The sequence below is a fragment of the Nerophis ophidion genome, linkage group LG15, assembly GCF_033978795.1.
Source record: "Nerophis ophidion isolate RoL-2023_Sa linkage group LG15, RoL_Noph_v1.0, whole genome shotgun sequence".
Lineage (NCBI taxonomy): Eukaryota > Metazoa > Chordata > Actinopteri > Syngnathiformes > Syngnathidae > Nerophis > Nerophis ophidion.
Window position 1 is genome coordinate 7,083,171 of NC_084625.1, and position 18,081 is coordinate 7,101,251.

Consider the following 18,081-nt stretch of genomic DNA (forward strand, 5'->3'; position numbering starts at 1 on the left):
TGCAGTTTGCGACGAATGTTCAGCCAAACTGTCTCGAGGAGGTGCCTCGTGGCCGACGTCTTTGAGAGGTCTTTGCGACTGACAGTGCTAAAGCAAACGGAATTACAAAGAAGGTAATGGAGTTTATGGCTTTGGATGATCAACCGTTTAGTGTTGTGGAGGACACTGGTTTTCAGAGACTCATGGAGCACATTGAGCCCCGTTAGACGATACCGAGCAGACGGTATTTCTCTGATGTGTGCTCTTTACGTTGTGTGTGTGCTGTTTACATTTTTAGCCTGTTGTGTAGGCTACCTGTATAAGTGTATGAGGTTACAAGGACACACTTAATTGAGATTTACTTGAGCCTTCTGTTTACATTATTAGTCTATCTATTGTGGCTAAGCAGACTTTTGCCAAAAGGACAATAATTCATTTGTTGTGGGTTTATCCACTTTAAGGCACTTTATTTTTTTTTGGAATGCATGTTTTGTTTGAAGGCCTAATATAAATGAAAAACTTTGTGCTTTTTTTGAAAAGCAAAGGCTACTGGAATATTGAAAAAATGTCAATATTCAATAAAAATGTACTTTTATTTAAAAAACATGTCTAAAAATTTATTGTAGGCTATTTATGCAATATTAAAAAAAATTGTGAAAAACTGCCTTCATTATTCAGTATTTAGTATTCGCCCTTCGACCAAGCTTTTAAATTTTATTCGGCTTCGGCCACAAATTTTCATTTCGGTGCATCCCTATTGTGCAGCTAGTGGAGGCCCTTAGGGATATTTTTGTTCACTTTTGTCTAAAAGCGCCCAAATTGGTACAGGTGTAGCTCAGGGCATTTTTAAAATGATTTAGCTAGGGCGCCCACGCCGGTGACCTTAGGGGTCGCCATAGCGGCCAATCAAATATGGCCGTCACTTGTATTAGCATGTGTCTCTAACATTTGAACCAGATGAGCTACACATGTAAACTTGGTGTCTGTTTCATGTGTTTTGTGTTGGGGGGGGAGGGGGGTGTAACACTGACTTTCTCTACTTTTACTATTGTTACAATCAAATATATCCGTAACTTTACATCAGGGGTCTCAAACTCACTTTACCTGGGGACCACTGGATGCCGAGTCTGGGCAAGAAAAGGTTTCCTAAAAAAAATGTTACATACTCCTAAGCATGCTTAGTTGTATTATGACGTTTTAAATTGTATCCCTTGTGCATCGCAACTTTCTCTGTGCAAAGAAGACATGTCGGGGTGCCCCCTGTGCTCACCCAAGGAATATTGCATCTCCCACTTTTCCTGGAATTTTCATTGCTCATCACTAACCTTTCTCTTCACTGCAGGCTTTGAAAAAGACATGTTTGGGGTTGTGGAATATATTTGTATTTTGCCAACGCACGGAGAATAATGTTTTTTGCACAATGTGTGTAGTCCCGCTTTTCCTCCCTACAGCAACACGGCGGTCGGCGGATAATAGCCGGTAGGGTACCAGGATAGCGAGCGCAAAAAAGTGACGGCTCCCGGAGTGTTATCCGGTGTCAAATAGAAATATGTGTAGTGTTCATCGTATGAAGCAATGCAAATTAAACTATAAAAAAAAATTATAACAATTTGAATTGGTCCAAGTTATCGGGGACTGTTGTTAAAGACGGACAGGTGTCGTGGTGTGACTGCAGCCGGGCACGTAAGAAAACTCTCGTGTCCATGGAAACGTCTCTGCCGCTTTTCCACTAACGCAGGGGTAGGCAACCCAGAACGTTGAAAGAGCCATTTTGGACCCAAATAACGCAACACTGTCAAATGCCATTCAAATTTAAACTTGCGGGCCACACTAACAATAAACTTTCATATTAAGGTGGGGGCCGCAAAACAACGCCGCGTGTCTGAGACCCCTGCCTTACATTCTATATGTGTTTAAATATATGTGCAATACATGTCGGTAGATAATGGCTATGTTGTTAATATGGAAATTAAGGTGCTGTAATAAATAAATGATCATTCCAGTATGTTTCTGATGCTCAAAAAATCTGAAATAGTTTGCCAAAAAGTATCAAAAGTTAAGGTACACTTAATTTCTACATAGCCACCATCTTGGAAATATGCTAATTAGGTGTCCAGGCACACCCAATCATGAAGATGATTTTTCCATCATATTTCTAATTGTTAAAAAACATGAAACAGACACCAAGTTTGAATTTGTAGCTCATCTGGTTCAAATGTTAGAGACAAAAGCGCGTTCAGGTGGCGGCCATATTTGATTGGCCGCTGTGGCGACCCCTAAGGTCGTAGGCGCGGGCGCCCTAGCCAAATCATTTAAGTATGCCCTGAGATACACCTGTGCAAAATTTGGCGCTTTTAGACAAAAGTGACCGAACACACCCTAAAATCTCCCTAAGGGCCCCCAATATTCGTTATTATTCTGCTCGACGCCGCAAAAAAAAACAAAAAAACACTGGAAAAGAGGCGTGTGTACGTGTGCATGTGTAAATGTTCTGATGAGAACTACATATCAACAATAGATACAGTATTGAGAGAGCTTTGGTTAAAATAAACTTTGCTTCTTCCTTCAACTTTTTGGATGTCATCTCATATCAAAAATATACAACGTAAGGCGGCAAAAAAATACTTCAATATAGGGCTGGGCGATATATTTTTTAAGTTAAGTTAAAGTACCAATGATTGTCACACACACACACACACTAAGTGTGGTGAAATTTGTCCTCTGCATTTGACCCATCATCCCCTTGTTCACCCCCTGGGAGGTGAGGGGAGCAATGGGCAGCAGCGGTGGCCACGCCCGGGAATCATTTATGGTGATTTAACCCCCAATTCCAACCCTTGATGCTGAGTGCCAAGCTGGGAGGTAATGGGTCCCATCTTTATAGGCTTTGGTATGACTCGGCCGGGGTTTGAACTCACAACCTACTGATCTCAGGGCGGACACTCTAACCACTAGGCCACTGAGATATATCGCGGGTTTGTCTTTGTGCGATACAGAAAAAGACTATATCGTGATACTGGAGTATACGTTCTCACGCAGTTGCTTTTAGCTGCGGGCATTACACTACAGGCTCTTCTCACTCTTTCTTGTCTCTCCTTCTCAGACAACGAGCGCACCTTCTTACATACGTCACATACGTATACGCCCTCGCGGAGCAGAGAGGTAGCAGCATGGGTATCATTAGCTGTGAAGCTAGCGGAGTGGTGCGAGTGGTAATATGAGAAAAAGAAGGTGCGAATCTGGTAACAAATGAAAGAAGAATTAATTCCTAAGAAAAACAGCAGGGGGTCCGACTTCAAGCGGGAATACGTCGAACAGACAAACGTAATTCGTCAAGTGTGGGGCAAAAGCGTTGCTACAAAAAGTAGCATTACTGCTAATATGTAGCATCATTTGAAAAGTCACATGCTAGAGAATGACAAATGCTTACTCCGCATGTCAACATCTCCATTCGGTGCCACACCAACAAAATGCAAAGGCAACCATTTCCACATCAACACCGTATGAAAAAAATACTCAACAACAAAAGGAGATAATGTCCACAAGAACCCACCACATAGCGAAGGATGAACACTATTTGATTTCCTATTATGCAGCTCATTTTTATCTGGTGTGACATCATGCACAAAAGTGCACTTTATTTGTTCTAAACTATTGTTGTGGTGTTCTGTACAAAAAGTGCGCTTTAATTTAGTGTTGTTTTAATATGTCATATTAGTGACATCATGCACAAAAGTGCACTAATAGCTTGTTTTAAAATGTCTGACAATCTTGCACTTTCATGAAGGTTTGTGCCACTGCTTGATAACTGTTTAATAAATAATTGACTTAGTTGTGATTTCCCTCTCTACATGAAAGTTTTAAAGTAGCATATATTAATGCAGTATGAAGAAGAATGTTTTAATGTGTCATCTTAGTGACATCATGCACAAAAGTGCACTCATAGCTTGTGTTAAAATGTCTCCGACAATCTTGCACTTTCTGTTATAGAAATGACATGAATAACTGTTTAATAAATACACATTTGGTCAATTGACTTAGTTGTGATTTCCCTCTCTGCATGAAAGTTTAAAAGTAGCATATATTAATGCAGTATGAAGAATAATGTTTTAATGTAGACACATAGAATCATCATACTGCTGTGATTATATGCATCAAGGCAAAATATCAAGATATAAAATGTGTATCGTGACATGGCCTAAAAATATCGAGACATTAAAAAAAGGCCATATCGCCCAGCCCTAGTTCAATAATGAACAAAGTAGGGTTGTACGGTACACTATCACTAATACGGTATACTAATTAATCATATTTGGTACTATACTGACTCTAAAAAGTGCCAGCCCCCCATTTTTTGTTAAAGAAAAAGCCAATAATGCAACTTTTTGTGGTCCTCTTTATTTAGAAAAAGTATAGAAAAGTACTGAAAAAACATTTGGTCCCGGTACCAAAATATTGGTGTTGGAACAACACTAATCGGTTCTAATGAATTAAAAAAGGTACTCTAATTCCTTTGAAAAATACTGGTACATTTTTTTCATGAAGATGATGGCTCGCCGTGGTGCCATTGCTGCTGATTGCGCATGTGAGTCAACACACACACAGAGCACTTACAAGCAGAAAAAGAGACAGAAAAAGGGGAGAATGGACAAATGGTGGCTTTAAAACGTTTCCAGGTGAAGCTATAAACAATGAGAGGGTTTTAGCTACTTCTAAATCACTAATCCTCGCCTCCATGGCGACAAATACAGTACGTTTCTTACAAGTATCATCCTTGCAGGACGAGGAATAGCTAAACATGCTCACTACACACCGTAGGAGGATACAATAGCTAACCGCTTACAGCAAGCTAGCGCCTCTGAATGTAAACAAAAGGGTGGATCTATACAAATATCGATATTAATAATATTTTCGATTATCACAAAATATTTTCAGATTTTTTTATTGTTTAGCAACAGAGGGAATTTACCCCTGGACACAGGAGAACTTTAATTATGACCCTGTAACTACTTGGCATCGTATTCATACTTACATTTATAGTATCACCCAAATGTATGGAAAGTATCCAAACAAGAGAACAATATGTGTTCATTACATTTAGCACAGGGGTGTCCAAACTTTTTCCACTGAGGGCCGCACAATGAAAAATCAGAGCAAGCGGGGGCCATTTTCATAATTTTTATTTTAAAAACCAATACAATATATGTATAAAAAATATACATTTAGGCCTCCACTTAGTTATGAACCCGGGGACCCCAAAGGGGTCAAAAAAATATAAAAAATGTGTCATTATTCAGTATTATAATTTTTATTATTATACATGTTTTAAATCTCAACATTAGAATTGTTTTTGGGTTTTTTTTAAACACAAAATATGCAATATTTTCACCCAATAACTTTTTAGGTGGAATATTTTAGATTATATAATAATTGGAGCCTTAATTTTGGATTTTGATTCTTTACAATTTTTTGAGCAATGACACTAAAAAACAAATCACACTAAAATAATTTGGGATCCAAAAGTGTCCTACTCATTAAAGTGTTAAAAAATTAGTTATATATTTTTTTTACCGTTTAATTTTAGCATAATAATCTGGAGGACAACTTCAGATATATCCGTCAATTATTAGTTTTATTGTTTTTTATGTTTTTTGTTAGTTTTAGGCCCTTCTTTAAAAAAAAAAAAAAACAGCTCAGTTTTTTTATATGGCAAAACACAAAATATGCAACATTTTCCCCAAAAAATATTTCAAAGTGGAATAATAACCGTAATGTGACATAATCGGAGCCTTGAATAGGTCAATAATTCAAAATGACATTGATTTTGATTCATTATAATTCTTTTAAAAAAGAAACCGCCTGCATGGCAGCTTTGTGTTATAAGAGTAAACATTGCAACAATTTCTTGTTACATTTCACCTGTTTGCTCTTTTATACCACTTTTAATGTTTTAAATTTTTTTTAAATTGTAATCTTAAAATGTGCCGTGGGGCCGTTAAAAAATGGCCCCCGGGCTGCACTTTGGACACCCCGGATTTAGCAGAAGTGTAGATAGAACACGTTAAAACAAAAAGTAAGCAGATATTAACAGTAAATGAACAAGTAGATTAATAATTATTTTCCACCGATTGTCCCTCGTAATTGTGACAAAATAACACAATGGAATTGTGTTATTTTGACAGACTAATTACTCACCTAGTACTAGAAGAGAAGTTGTCTGGTATGTTGATTATTTTATTTAAAGCCAAAATGTGTTCTTTTATTTCAATAATAAATGTATGTTTAATGTGTTTTAACATTTTCTGGTAAAAAAAAAAAGCCAATTGAAGCACTTATGTAAATATAGCAGGCAGGTATGACTTTATATTAGCGTCTTTATCTTCACCTTATTATTGCACTGTCACTCAAACAGTACTGGACTAACTTTACTGTTGACATAGTTTTTTTTTCATTTGCAAACTTTCTCTTTTTTTTTGTGCAAAAGGTGAGTAAGGGACGCTTAAAGTGGGTTAGATTAGGGGTGTCCAAACTTTTTCAACTGATGGCAGCAAGCTGAAAAATCAAAGCACACGGGGGCCAAGTTGATATTTTTTCATTTTCAAAACCAATACAATATACACTTTTTTTTTTATTATTGTTGGGGCTCCCTCAAGTTAGGTCTTAAGGACCCAGAAGGGTTTCAGTCTTAAACAAGGTTCAAAATAAGTCATATATTATTTTTTTCATAAAACCCTTGAATTGCTAATTCTACTTCATTATTTTTTTTTTATTTTTACGAGCTTTTTGTCGAAACCCTATTTTTTGAGGCAACATACAAAATATACAATATTTTTCCCAAAAAGATTTTCAAGGTGAAATATTTAATGTGAAGTAATTGGATCCATAAATAGCTCAATAATTTATAGCAAAATTGATTTGAATTCATTATTATTTTTTTATTTTTTATTTTTATTTTTTTTAGCAAAGACAGTTATAAAATTCCACTAAAATCCTTAGGGATCCACTCATAAAAAGGTCATGCTTTTTTATTTTATTTTAATTTTTCATTCAACACTTAAATCCATATTTCAGCTTCAGATAATATATATTGTAATATATATAGTATATATAGTATTAGTATAAAATTGGTATGGATTTTTATTTATTTTAATTTTGACATTTTTCATGTTTTTATGTTTGTTGTATTTATGTCCTTTTTGTCTTTAAATCAATCAATAATTTATAGCAACATTGATTTTTATTCACTGCGATGAGGTGGCGACTTGTCCAGGGTGTACCCCGCCTTCCGCCCGATTGTAGCTGAGATAGGCGCCAGCGCCCCCCGCGACCCCGAAAGGGAATAAGCGGTAGAAAATGGATGGATGGATGGATGGATGATTTTTATTCATTATTATTTTTTGAGAAATTATTTAAATAAGGGGGTTATTAGAGTCAACAATGCAACTTTTTCTTGTTGCATTTCACCAATTTGCTCTTTTATTCCACTTTTTATCGTTTAAAAATGTTTATATATTTTAGTATTTTTAGAATGCTGCGGGCCGGTAAAACATTAGCTGCGGGCCGCAAATGGCCCCCGGGCCACACTTTGGACACCCTTGGTTTAGAGAGTCAGGCGGCGAGACCCCTATTTTAGACACTTATTGTGGCCAGAAATCTGGATTCATTTCCAGGTGTTTGTAAAAGAGTTGCTGTGTGGGTGACACACCTTGAAGCGCTTATGTAAATACAGCAGGCAGGTATGACTTTATTGTCTTTATCTTCACCTTTTTGTTGTTCTTATTATTGCACTGTCACTCAAACAGTACTGGACTAACTTTACTGTTGACATACTTTTTTTTTTTGCAAACTTTCACTTTTTTATGCAAAATTTGAGTAAATGACGCTTAAATTGCATAAAATACAGTTGAACAAAATTATAGGTATAAAATAGGTTCATCTGTTTTGTGAGACGCAGGAACTTATTCATATCGGCTTGAAAAAAAAACATTGTGCATCCCTACTTTTTAGTGTCAACATTTAATCTTTTTCTTGTTGATTTACACATCTTTTATTCCACTTTTAATGTTTTGGTAGTAATATTTTAAAGGCCTCCTGAAACCCGACCACGCAGTCTGATAGTTTATATATCAATGATGAAATATTAACATTGCAACACATGCCAATACGGCCTTTTTAGTTTACTAAATTACAATTTTAAATTTCCCACAGAGTTTCTTGTTAAAAACGTCGCGGAATGATGAAGCGTGTTTGTGACGTCTCGGGTTGTAGCGGACATATTAGCCCAGCACAACACACGGCTAAAAGTCGTCTCTTTTCATCGCATAATTACACAGTAATTTGGACGTCTGTGTTGCTGAATCTTTTGCAATTTGTTCAATTAATAATGGAGACTATAAAGAAGAATGCTGTTGGTGGAAAGCGGTGGATTGCAGCTGCCTTTAGCACCGAAACACAGTCTGTGTTTCTTTGTTTGTTGTGAAGCTTTAACACAGAGCGGTCAAGCGAACATGTTTCTCTACGTCTACCAGCAAGTTTCTGGATGGGGGAAGTTGTGATATTAAGTCGGCTCTTACCGGAGACATCAGTGGATTACACTGTGTTCACCGCAGCCAACTGACTTTCAGGTATGACTTTACAATCTCACTAAAACACTATTAAAACAAAAAGCAGATAAGGGATCTTCCAGAATTATCCTAGTAAATGTGTGTAATTACATCTGAAACTGTCCCACTGCCGCCTGGAGCAGTCAACTTTTTTTTGTTTTTGTTTTTTGTGCTTCACTCTAAATTTCCTCATCAACGAATCCTTCATCCTCGCTCAAATTAATGGGGAAATTGTCGCTTTCTCGGTCCGAATAACACTTGCTGCTGGAGGCCATGATTGTAAACAATGTTCAGATGTGAGGAGCCCTACGACCCGTGACGTCACGCGCACATTGTCTGCTACTTCCGGTACAAGCAAGGCTTTTTTTATTAGCGACCAAAAGTTGCAAACTTTAACGTCAATGTTCTCTACTAAATCCTTTCAGCAAAAAATATGGCAATACCGCAAAATGATCAAGTATGACACATAGAATGGACCTGCTATCCCCGTTTAAATAAGAAAATCTCATTTCAGTAGGCCTTTAAGAATGTGCTGCGGGCCAGAAATGGCCCATCGGGCCTTACTTTGGACACCCCTTGGGTTAGAGCAGGGGTAGGGAACCTATGGCTCTAGAGCCAGATGTGGCTCTTTTGATGACTGCATCTGGCTCTCAGATAAATCTGAGCTGACATTGCTTAACACGATAAGTAATGAATAATTCCACTGGTAATCACAATGTTTAAAATAACGTTCAAAAGACAAGACATTCTCATGCATTTTAATCCAACCATCCATTTTCTATCACACCTGTTCAAGAAGTCGCATTAATGGTAAGTATTATATATAGGGACGGCGTGGCGCAGTGGGAGAGCGGCCGTGCGCAACTCGAGGGTCCCTGGTTCAAATCCCACCTAGTACCAACCTCGTCACGTCCGTTGTGTCCTTAGCAAGACACTTCACCCTTGCTCCTGATGGGTGCTGGTGAGCGCCTTGCATGGCATCTCCCTCCATCAGTGTGTGAATGTGTAAATGTGGAAGTAGTGTCAAAGCGCTTTGAGTACCTTGAAGGTAGAAAAGCGCTATACAAGTACAACCCATTTATTTATTTATTTATATTTATTATTGGTTAGCTTTATAATAAGTGAATTATATTGTGACGTGAATTAAATTTATATAGCGCTTTTTCTCTAGTGACTCGAAGCGCTTTACATAGTGAAACCCAATATCTAAGTTACATTTAAACCGGCGTGGGTGGCACTGGGAGCAGGTGGGTAAAGTGTCTTGCCCAAGGACACAACGGCAGTGACTAGGATGGCGGAGGCGGGGATTGAATCCGGAACCCTCAAGTTTCTGGCACGGCCACTCTACCATCCGAGATGTACTGCTCCAATAACATCCATCCATCATCTTCCGCTTATCCGAGGTCGGGTCGCGGGGGCAACAGCCTAAGCAGGGAAGCCCAGACTTCCCTTTCCCCAGCCACTTCGTCTAGCTCTTCCCGGGGGATCCCGAGGCGTTCCCAGGCCAGCCGGGAGACATAGTCTTCCCAACGTGTCCTGGGTCTTCCCCGTGGCCTCCTACCAGCTGGACGTGCCCTAAACACCTGCCTAGGGAGGCGTTCGGGTGGCATCCTGACCAGATGCCCGAACCACCTCATCTGGCTCCTCTCCATGTGGAGGAGCAGCGGCTTTACGTAGAGTTCCTCCCGGATGGCAGAGCTTCTCACCCTATCTCTAAGGGAGAGACCCGCCACCCGGCGGAGGAAACTCATTTCGGCCGCTTGTACCCGTGATCTTGTCCTTTCGGTCATGACCCAAAGCTCATGACCATAGGTGAGGATGGGAACGTAGATCGACCGGTAAATTGAGAGCTTTGCCTTCTGGCTCAGCTCCTTCTTCACCACAACGGATCGGTACAACGTCCGCATTACTGAAGACGCCGCACCGATCCGCCTGTCGATCTCACCATCCACTCTTCCCTCACTCGTGAACAAGACTCCTAGGTACTTGAACTCCTCCACTTGGGGCAGGGTCTCCTCCCAAATCCGGAGATGGCACTCCACCCTTTTCCGGGCGAGAACCATGGACTCGGACTTGGAGGTGCTGATTCTCATTCCGATTGCTTCACACTCGGCTGCGAACCGATCCAGTGAGAGCTGAAGATCCCGGCCAGATGAAGCCATCAGGACCACATCATCTGCAAAAAGCAGAGATCTAATCCCGTGGCCACCAAACCGGATCCCCTCAACGCCTTGACTGCGCCTAGAAATTCTGTCCATAAAAGTTGTGAACAGAATCGGTGACAAAGGACAGCCTTGGCGGAGTCCAACCGTCACTGGAAACCTGTCCGACTTACTGCCAGCAATAACAACGTTATTAAAAAGAATAAGAGACTTATTTTCTAAAAAATGTTGGTCTTACTTAAAAATGCACACATTTAATTGTATTCAGTGTTGAAAAATATGACATGGCTCTCATGGAAATACATTTTAAAATATTTGGCTTTCATGGCTCTCTCGGCACAATTAAATGTGTGCATTTTTAAGTAAGACCAACATTTTTTAGAAAATAAGTCTAAAAAAAAAAATATTTGGCTTTCATGGCTCTCTCGGCGGGCTTCACGGTGGCAGAGGGGTTAGTGCGTCTGCCTCACAATACGAAGTTCCTGCAGTCCTGGGTTCAAATCCAGGCTCGGGATCTTTCTGTGTGGAGTTTGCATGTTCTCCCTGTGAATGCGTGGGTTCCCTCCGGGTACTCCGGCTTCCTCCCACTTCCAAAGACATGCACCTGGGGATAGGTTGATTGGCAACACTAAATTGGCCCTAGTGTGTGAATGTGAGTGTGAATTCTGTCTATCTGTGTTGGTCCTGCGATGAGGTGGCGACTTGTCCAGGGTGTACCCCGCCTTCCGCCCGATTGTAGCTGAGATAGGCGCCAGCACCCCCCCGCGACCCCGAAAGGGAATAAGCGGTAGAAAATGGATGGATGGATGGCTCTCTCTATTTTAGACACTTATTTTGGCCAGAAATCTGGATTCATTTCCAGGTGTTTGTAAAAGAGTTGCCGTGTGGGTGACACACCTTGAAGCGCTTATGTAAATATAGCAGGCAGGTATAACTTTGTCTTTATCTTCACCTTTTTGTTCTTATTATTGCACGGTCACTCAAACAACTTTACTGTTGATATACTTTTTTTTTTTTTCAATTTGCAAACTTTCACGAGTAAGGGACTCACCTCTCCCGGCGTCCCCCCCAGCGGCATCTTCTGCCAGGGATCGGCCAGCTGAGCCAGCGGCATCTTGTCCTTCCTTCCGGCCCGCCTGCTCCTCTTTTTCGCCGGCTTTCAAATTCCTGCCGTCTCTCCCAGGTACTCAAGCGAACTAACTCTCCAGCCAGCCGCCCGGTAAATCTCTTTTGGCCTCTTTGACAAAATGTCGGGTTAGTTCCGCGTCTCTTTGGCGCCGAGCTGCGGGCGAACACCACCTATCTGCGGGTGTGCTGTGGAGCAGAGTCCGCCCCGTGCTCCGAACGGTCTAACATGAGAAAAGGTGACGGGGAATATATTTTTGTTCCCCGTAGGTTGAAGAGCCACATGTAACATCCGACTATCAGTTGACGACGTGCCGCCCCCTCCTCCTCCCTCACTTCCGGGACTTCCCAATATGGCGGCCGGTGTCGGCTTACCTGTCCTGCTGCGTCACGCTGGCGGAAACCGATTCGAAAAACTTCTCATAATTGACACATTTGTGTGATTTTTTTTTGTTCCCCCTTTCTCTCAAACACATTTTAAGACACAATTATAATTTATTTACAAAAACACGAAAAAAAAGGAAGCAATGTAGCAGGGGCGCGGCTACAAGACTTCCGGGGGAATTCAAACAAATCTGTTAACTGATTCAAAAACCACCTTCGTGTTTTAAAGTAACATTTCGTGCTAATATATGGTATGTTTTATTTTTTTGTTTTGTTTCGGACAACCTACTCCGTCATGTCTATGAACGTTTTCCCTACAAGTGTTTACTACATACTTGCAACCTTGAGATTCACCAAGTCAAGTATTTTATATACCGTATTTCCTTGACTTGCCGCCGGGGGCGCTAATTAATTTAAATCCTCTTCTCACTCCTGCGCTTACCAAAGGCATGCGGTAAAAGTAAGCATGTGCTAATTATTTTAAAACCTCTTCTCACTCCGGCACTTACCAAAAGCATGCAGTAACACTTTGAGTGTGATGTAAGCTTGGACCTTAAATCCTACTGAAATAACTCTTAATCCTCTTCCCTTTATGTGATTTCAAATTTCCGGTATTGAAATCAGCCTCCTCCCTTTTGAAAATGATGACAGGGGAAGTGTCACTCGTGACGTCACGAGTTTGACCAGGCGATAAAAATAAGCATGCGCTAATTATTTTACGAAGAGAGTTTGACCCGGCAGTAATTCAGGGCAGGCCCATACTATATGCCCTACGGAAATTCAAGGAAATACGGTGTGTGTGTGTATAAATATATATATATATATACACACACACACACATACCGTATATCCTTGAATTGCCTTAAGGATGGACAATTCAACCCTTAACTCAACAATGAGTAGATTGAATGTTATGTGTGTGTACATGTGTAAATTAATGAACACTGATATTCAAGTATTTATTTTATTCATACATACATATATATGTATATAAATAAATAAAAGAAATACTTGAATTCAACCCTTAACTCAATGAGTAGATGAGTATTATGTGTGTACATGTGTAAATAAATGAACACTAAAATTCTAGTATTTATTTTATTTATACATACATATTGTTGAGTATATATATATATATACTCAACAATGAGTAGATGAGTGTTATTTGTGTGTATATGTGTAAATAAATTAACACTAAAATTCAAGTATTTATTTTATTTATACATACATATATATATATATAAGAAATACTTGAATTTCAGTGTTCATTTATTTACACATGTATATTTATATATGTATAAATATATGTATGTATAAATAAAATAAGTACTTGAATTTCAGTGTTCATTCATTTACACATATACACACACAACACTCATCTACTCATTGTTGAGTTCAGGGTTGAATTGTCCATCCTTGCTTTTCTAACCATATGCATGTACAGTAGATGGCATTATTGTCCTGTTTAAGAGTGTCACAACATTGCGGTTTAGGGCAGACAAACTGCTTTACGGTAGACGAAAACGGACTGCTGTTGTTGTGTGTTGTTACCGCGCTGTGAAGACTTTAATGAAACTGCCTAACAATAAACCCACATAAGAAACCAAGATCATTCTACAGTTATAACGTCATTGGGCAGACACGCTGTTTATACACGTCACTCAGGTCCGTATGGAACTGGAGGGGGCGTGGCCTCCAGCTCCGCCTGAATTTCAGGAGAAAATTTGTCCCGGGAGGTTTTCGGGAGAGGCGCTGAATTTCGTGAGTCTCCCGGAAAATCACGTATGGTTGGCAAGTATAGTTTACTAACACCGCCGACACAATTAAAAATGTGACACTAAAATGTTTGGATACATGTTTCCGCCGATAAAAAATACCCTAATTGTGAGTAATAATTAGGAGATAAAAACATGGAAATGATCAGATAAAAAAGTCGAAATGAGATAAAAAGTCTAAATGATGAGATAATACATATCAAACTCATTTTAATGAGGGCCAGATCGCAATTATGGCGGCCCTCCAAGGGCCACATGTAACAGTAAATATAAATATTATCAAAGTATAATAGTGTTGTTACACAGTTTGCAAAGGCAACTGTTTTGATGATTCTATTTTCTTACAGACCGATGGATGCTTTGAAAGATGACAAGCAGAAATGTATTTCTTTTCAATAACAAAAAGAAAAATGCTTGGTACATCAGATAATATTAACATGTAGAACACACGCAAATGCAGCATTTTTTTGTCAAAATTCAAAGAACAAATACATCCAACTAGAAAAGGGCTTTTTTGTAGGCCGCATAATGGTTTGGCGGGCAACATTAGATCGATGTGGCGGGCATTTAGAATGCTGTGGCCAGTATGTTAAATGATGTGTCACATTAAATGATGTGGCGCCTCACAATGATGAGGCACTTGCATGAAATGATTAGGTCCATCATATAAAATGATTCTGCGGGCCACAATAAAATGATGTGGCGATTACATAAAATGATGTGGTCCAGCGCATAAAATGAATTGTCAAACAACATAAGAATGATGAGGCACTTACATTAAATTTTGTGGTGCAACACATAAAAAGATTAGGCGGGCTACCATAAAATGATGTGGTAATTAGATAAAATGATGTGGCACATCACATAAAATGATTTAGCAGGCCACAATAAAATTATGTGGTGATTACATAAAATGATGTGGCGCATAACAAAATTGCTTAAGTGGGCCACAATAAAATGATGTGGCGATTACATAAAAATGATTTAACAGGCCACAGTAAAATGATGTGATTACATAAAATGATGTTGCACATCACATACAATGATTTAGCTGGCCACCATTAAATGATGTGGCACATCACATAAAATGATTTAGCAGGCCACAATAAAATGTGGTGATTACATAAAATGATGTGGCGCATCACATAAAATTACTTAAGTGGGCCACAATAAAATGACGTGGCGATTACATAAAATGTGTCGCATCACATAAAATGATTTAGCGGGCCACGGTAAAATGATGTGATTACATAAAATGATGTGGGACATCACATAAAATGATTTAGCAGGCCACAATTAAATGATGTGGCACATCACAAAATGATTTAGCAGGCCACAATAAAATGTGGTGATTACATAAAATGATGTGGCCATTACACAAAATGATGTGGCGCATCACATAAAATTATTTAGTGGGCCACGATAAAATGACGTAGCGATTACATAAAATGATGTGTCACATCACATAAAATGATTTAGCAGGCCACAATAAAATGATTTGGTGATTACATAATGATGTGGCGCATCACATAAAATGATTTAGCGCATCAAATAAAATGATTTAGCGGGCCAAAATAAAATGTGGCGATTACATAAAATGATGTGGCGCATCACATAAAATGATTTAGTAAGCCATAATAAAATGTGGTGATTACATAAAATGATGTGGCGCATCACATAAAATTACTTAAGTGGGCCACAATAAAATGACGTGGCGATTACATAAAATGTGTCGCATCACATAAAATGATTTAGCGGGCCACGGTAAAATGATGTGATTACATAAAATGATGTGGGACATCACATAAAATGATTTAGCAGGCCACAATTAAATGATGTGGCACATCACAAAATGATTTAGCAGGCCACAATAAAATGTGATTACATAAAATGATGTGGCAATTACACAAAATGATGTGGCGCATCACATAAAATTATTTAGTGGGCCACGATAAAATGACGTAGCGATTACATAAAATGATGTGTCACATCACATAAAATGATTTAGCAGGCCACAATAAAATGATTTGGTGATTACATAATGATGTGGCGCATCACATAAAATGATTTAGCGCATCAAATAAAATAATTTAGCGGGCCAAAATAAAATGTGGCGATTACATAAAATGATGTGGCGCATCACATAAAATGATTTAGTAAGCCATAATAAAATGTGGCGATTAGATTAAATGATGTGGCGCAGCATATAGAATGATTTAGTAAGCCATAATAAAATGTGGCGATTAGATTAAATGATGTGGCGCAGCATATAGAATGATTAGTCAGGCAACATCAGAATGATGAGGCACTTACATAAAATGATGTGCTGCATCACATTAAAAGATTAGGTAGGCCACAATAAAATGATATGGCGCATCACATTAAATTATTTGGTGGGCAACGTTAGAAGGATGAGGCACTAATATGAAATTATGTGGTGCATCACATAAAATTATTTAGTAGGCCACAATAAATGAAGTGGCGTATCAAATAAAATGATTTAGCAGGCCACAATAAAATGTGGTGATTACATAAAATGATGTGGCGCATCACATAAAATTACTTAAGTGGGCCACAATAAAATGACGTGGCGATTACATAAAATGTGTCGCATCACATAAAATGATTTAGCGGGCCACGGTAAAATGATGTGATTACATAAAATGATGTGGGACATCACATAAAATGATTTAGCAGGCCACAATTAAATGATGTGGCACATCACAAAATGATTTAGCAGGCCACAATAAAATGTGATTACATAAAATGATGTGGCAATTACACAAAATGATGTGGCGCATCACATAAAATTATTTAGTGGGCCACGATAAAATGACGTAGCGATTACATAAAATGATGTGTCACATCACATAAAATGATTTAGCAGGCCACAATAAAATGATTTGGTGATTACATAATGATGTGGCGCATCACATAAAATGATTTAGCGCATCAAATAAAATAATTTAGCGGGCCAAAATAAAATGTGGCGATTACATAAAATGATGTGGCGCATCACATAAAATGATTTAGTAAGCCATAATAAAATGTGGCGATTAGATTAAATGATGTGGCGCAGCATATAGAATGATTTAGTAAGCCATAATAAAATGTGGCGATTAGATTAAATGATGTGGCGCAGCATATAGAATGATTAGTCAGGCAACATCAGAATGATGAGGCACTTACATAAAATGATGTGCTGCATCACATTAAAAGATTAGGTAGGCCACAATAAAATGATATGGCGCATCACATTAAATTATTTGGTGGGCAACGTTAGAAGGATGAGGCACTAATATGAAATTATGTGGTGCATCACATAAAATTATTTAGTAGGCCACAATAAATGAAGTGGCGTATCAAATAAAATGATTTAGCAGGCCACAATAAAATGATGTGATGATTACATACATCACATAAACTGATTTACAGGGCAACAGAATGATGTGATGGGCCACATTTGGCCCCCAGGCCTTGAATCTAACACCTGAGATAATACGTCATAACTATGAGAAAACCTGTCGAAATTATGAGATTAAAAAGTTCTAATTTAACTTTTAATGAAGACTTCCATATGGAAGCCTTTTTCCATCACAAAAAAAAAAAATACATCAATGGTAAGTCATAATTGCAACTAGATAAAAATTCCAAATGATAAGGGGGAAATTATGTGATTAAAAGTTGTAATTGTGAAATCAACATTCATACATACAGTGGGGCAAAAAATGATTTAGTCAGCCAGCAATTGTGCAAGTTCTCCCACTTAAAATGATGACAGAGGTCTGTAATTTTCATCATAGGTACACTTCAACTGTGAGAGACAGAATGTGAAAAAAAAAAATCCAGGAATTCACAATGTATGAATTTTAAAGAATTTATTTGTAAATTATGGTGGAAAATAAGTATTTGGTCAACCATTCAAAGCTCTCACTGATGGAAGGAGGTTTTGGCTCAAAATCTCACGATACATGGCCCCATTCATTCTTTCCTTAACACGGATCAATCGTCCTGTCCCCTTAGCAGAAAAACAGCCCCAAAGCATGATGTTTC

The 18,081-nt window shown here is 38.6% G+C and overlaps 1 protein-coding gene across 2 annotated transcripts in view; it reads right to left on the reverse strand.

The window, feature by feature from the left end:
• The window catches only part of rps6ka3b (ribosomal protein S6 kinase, polypeptide 3b), a 93,735-nt gene extending 81,515 nt beyond the window's left edge, over positions 1-12,220 (reverse strand). The window contains exon 1 of one of the 2 annotated variants that reach the window (XM_061921356.1): positions 11,796-12,220. In XM_061921356.1, the coding sequence (XP_061777340.1) occupies positions 11,796-11,858 (63 nt within the window). In that variant the 5' untranslated portion in view covers positions 11,859-12,220. The remainder of the gene's footprint in view (positions 1-11,795) is intronic. The other variant, XM_061921360.1, reaches the window with a different exon arrangement.
• Between the last annotated feature and the right edge of the window lie 5,861 nt (positions 12,221-18,081).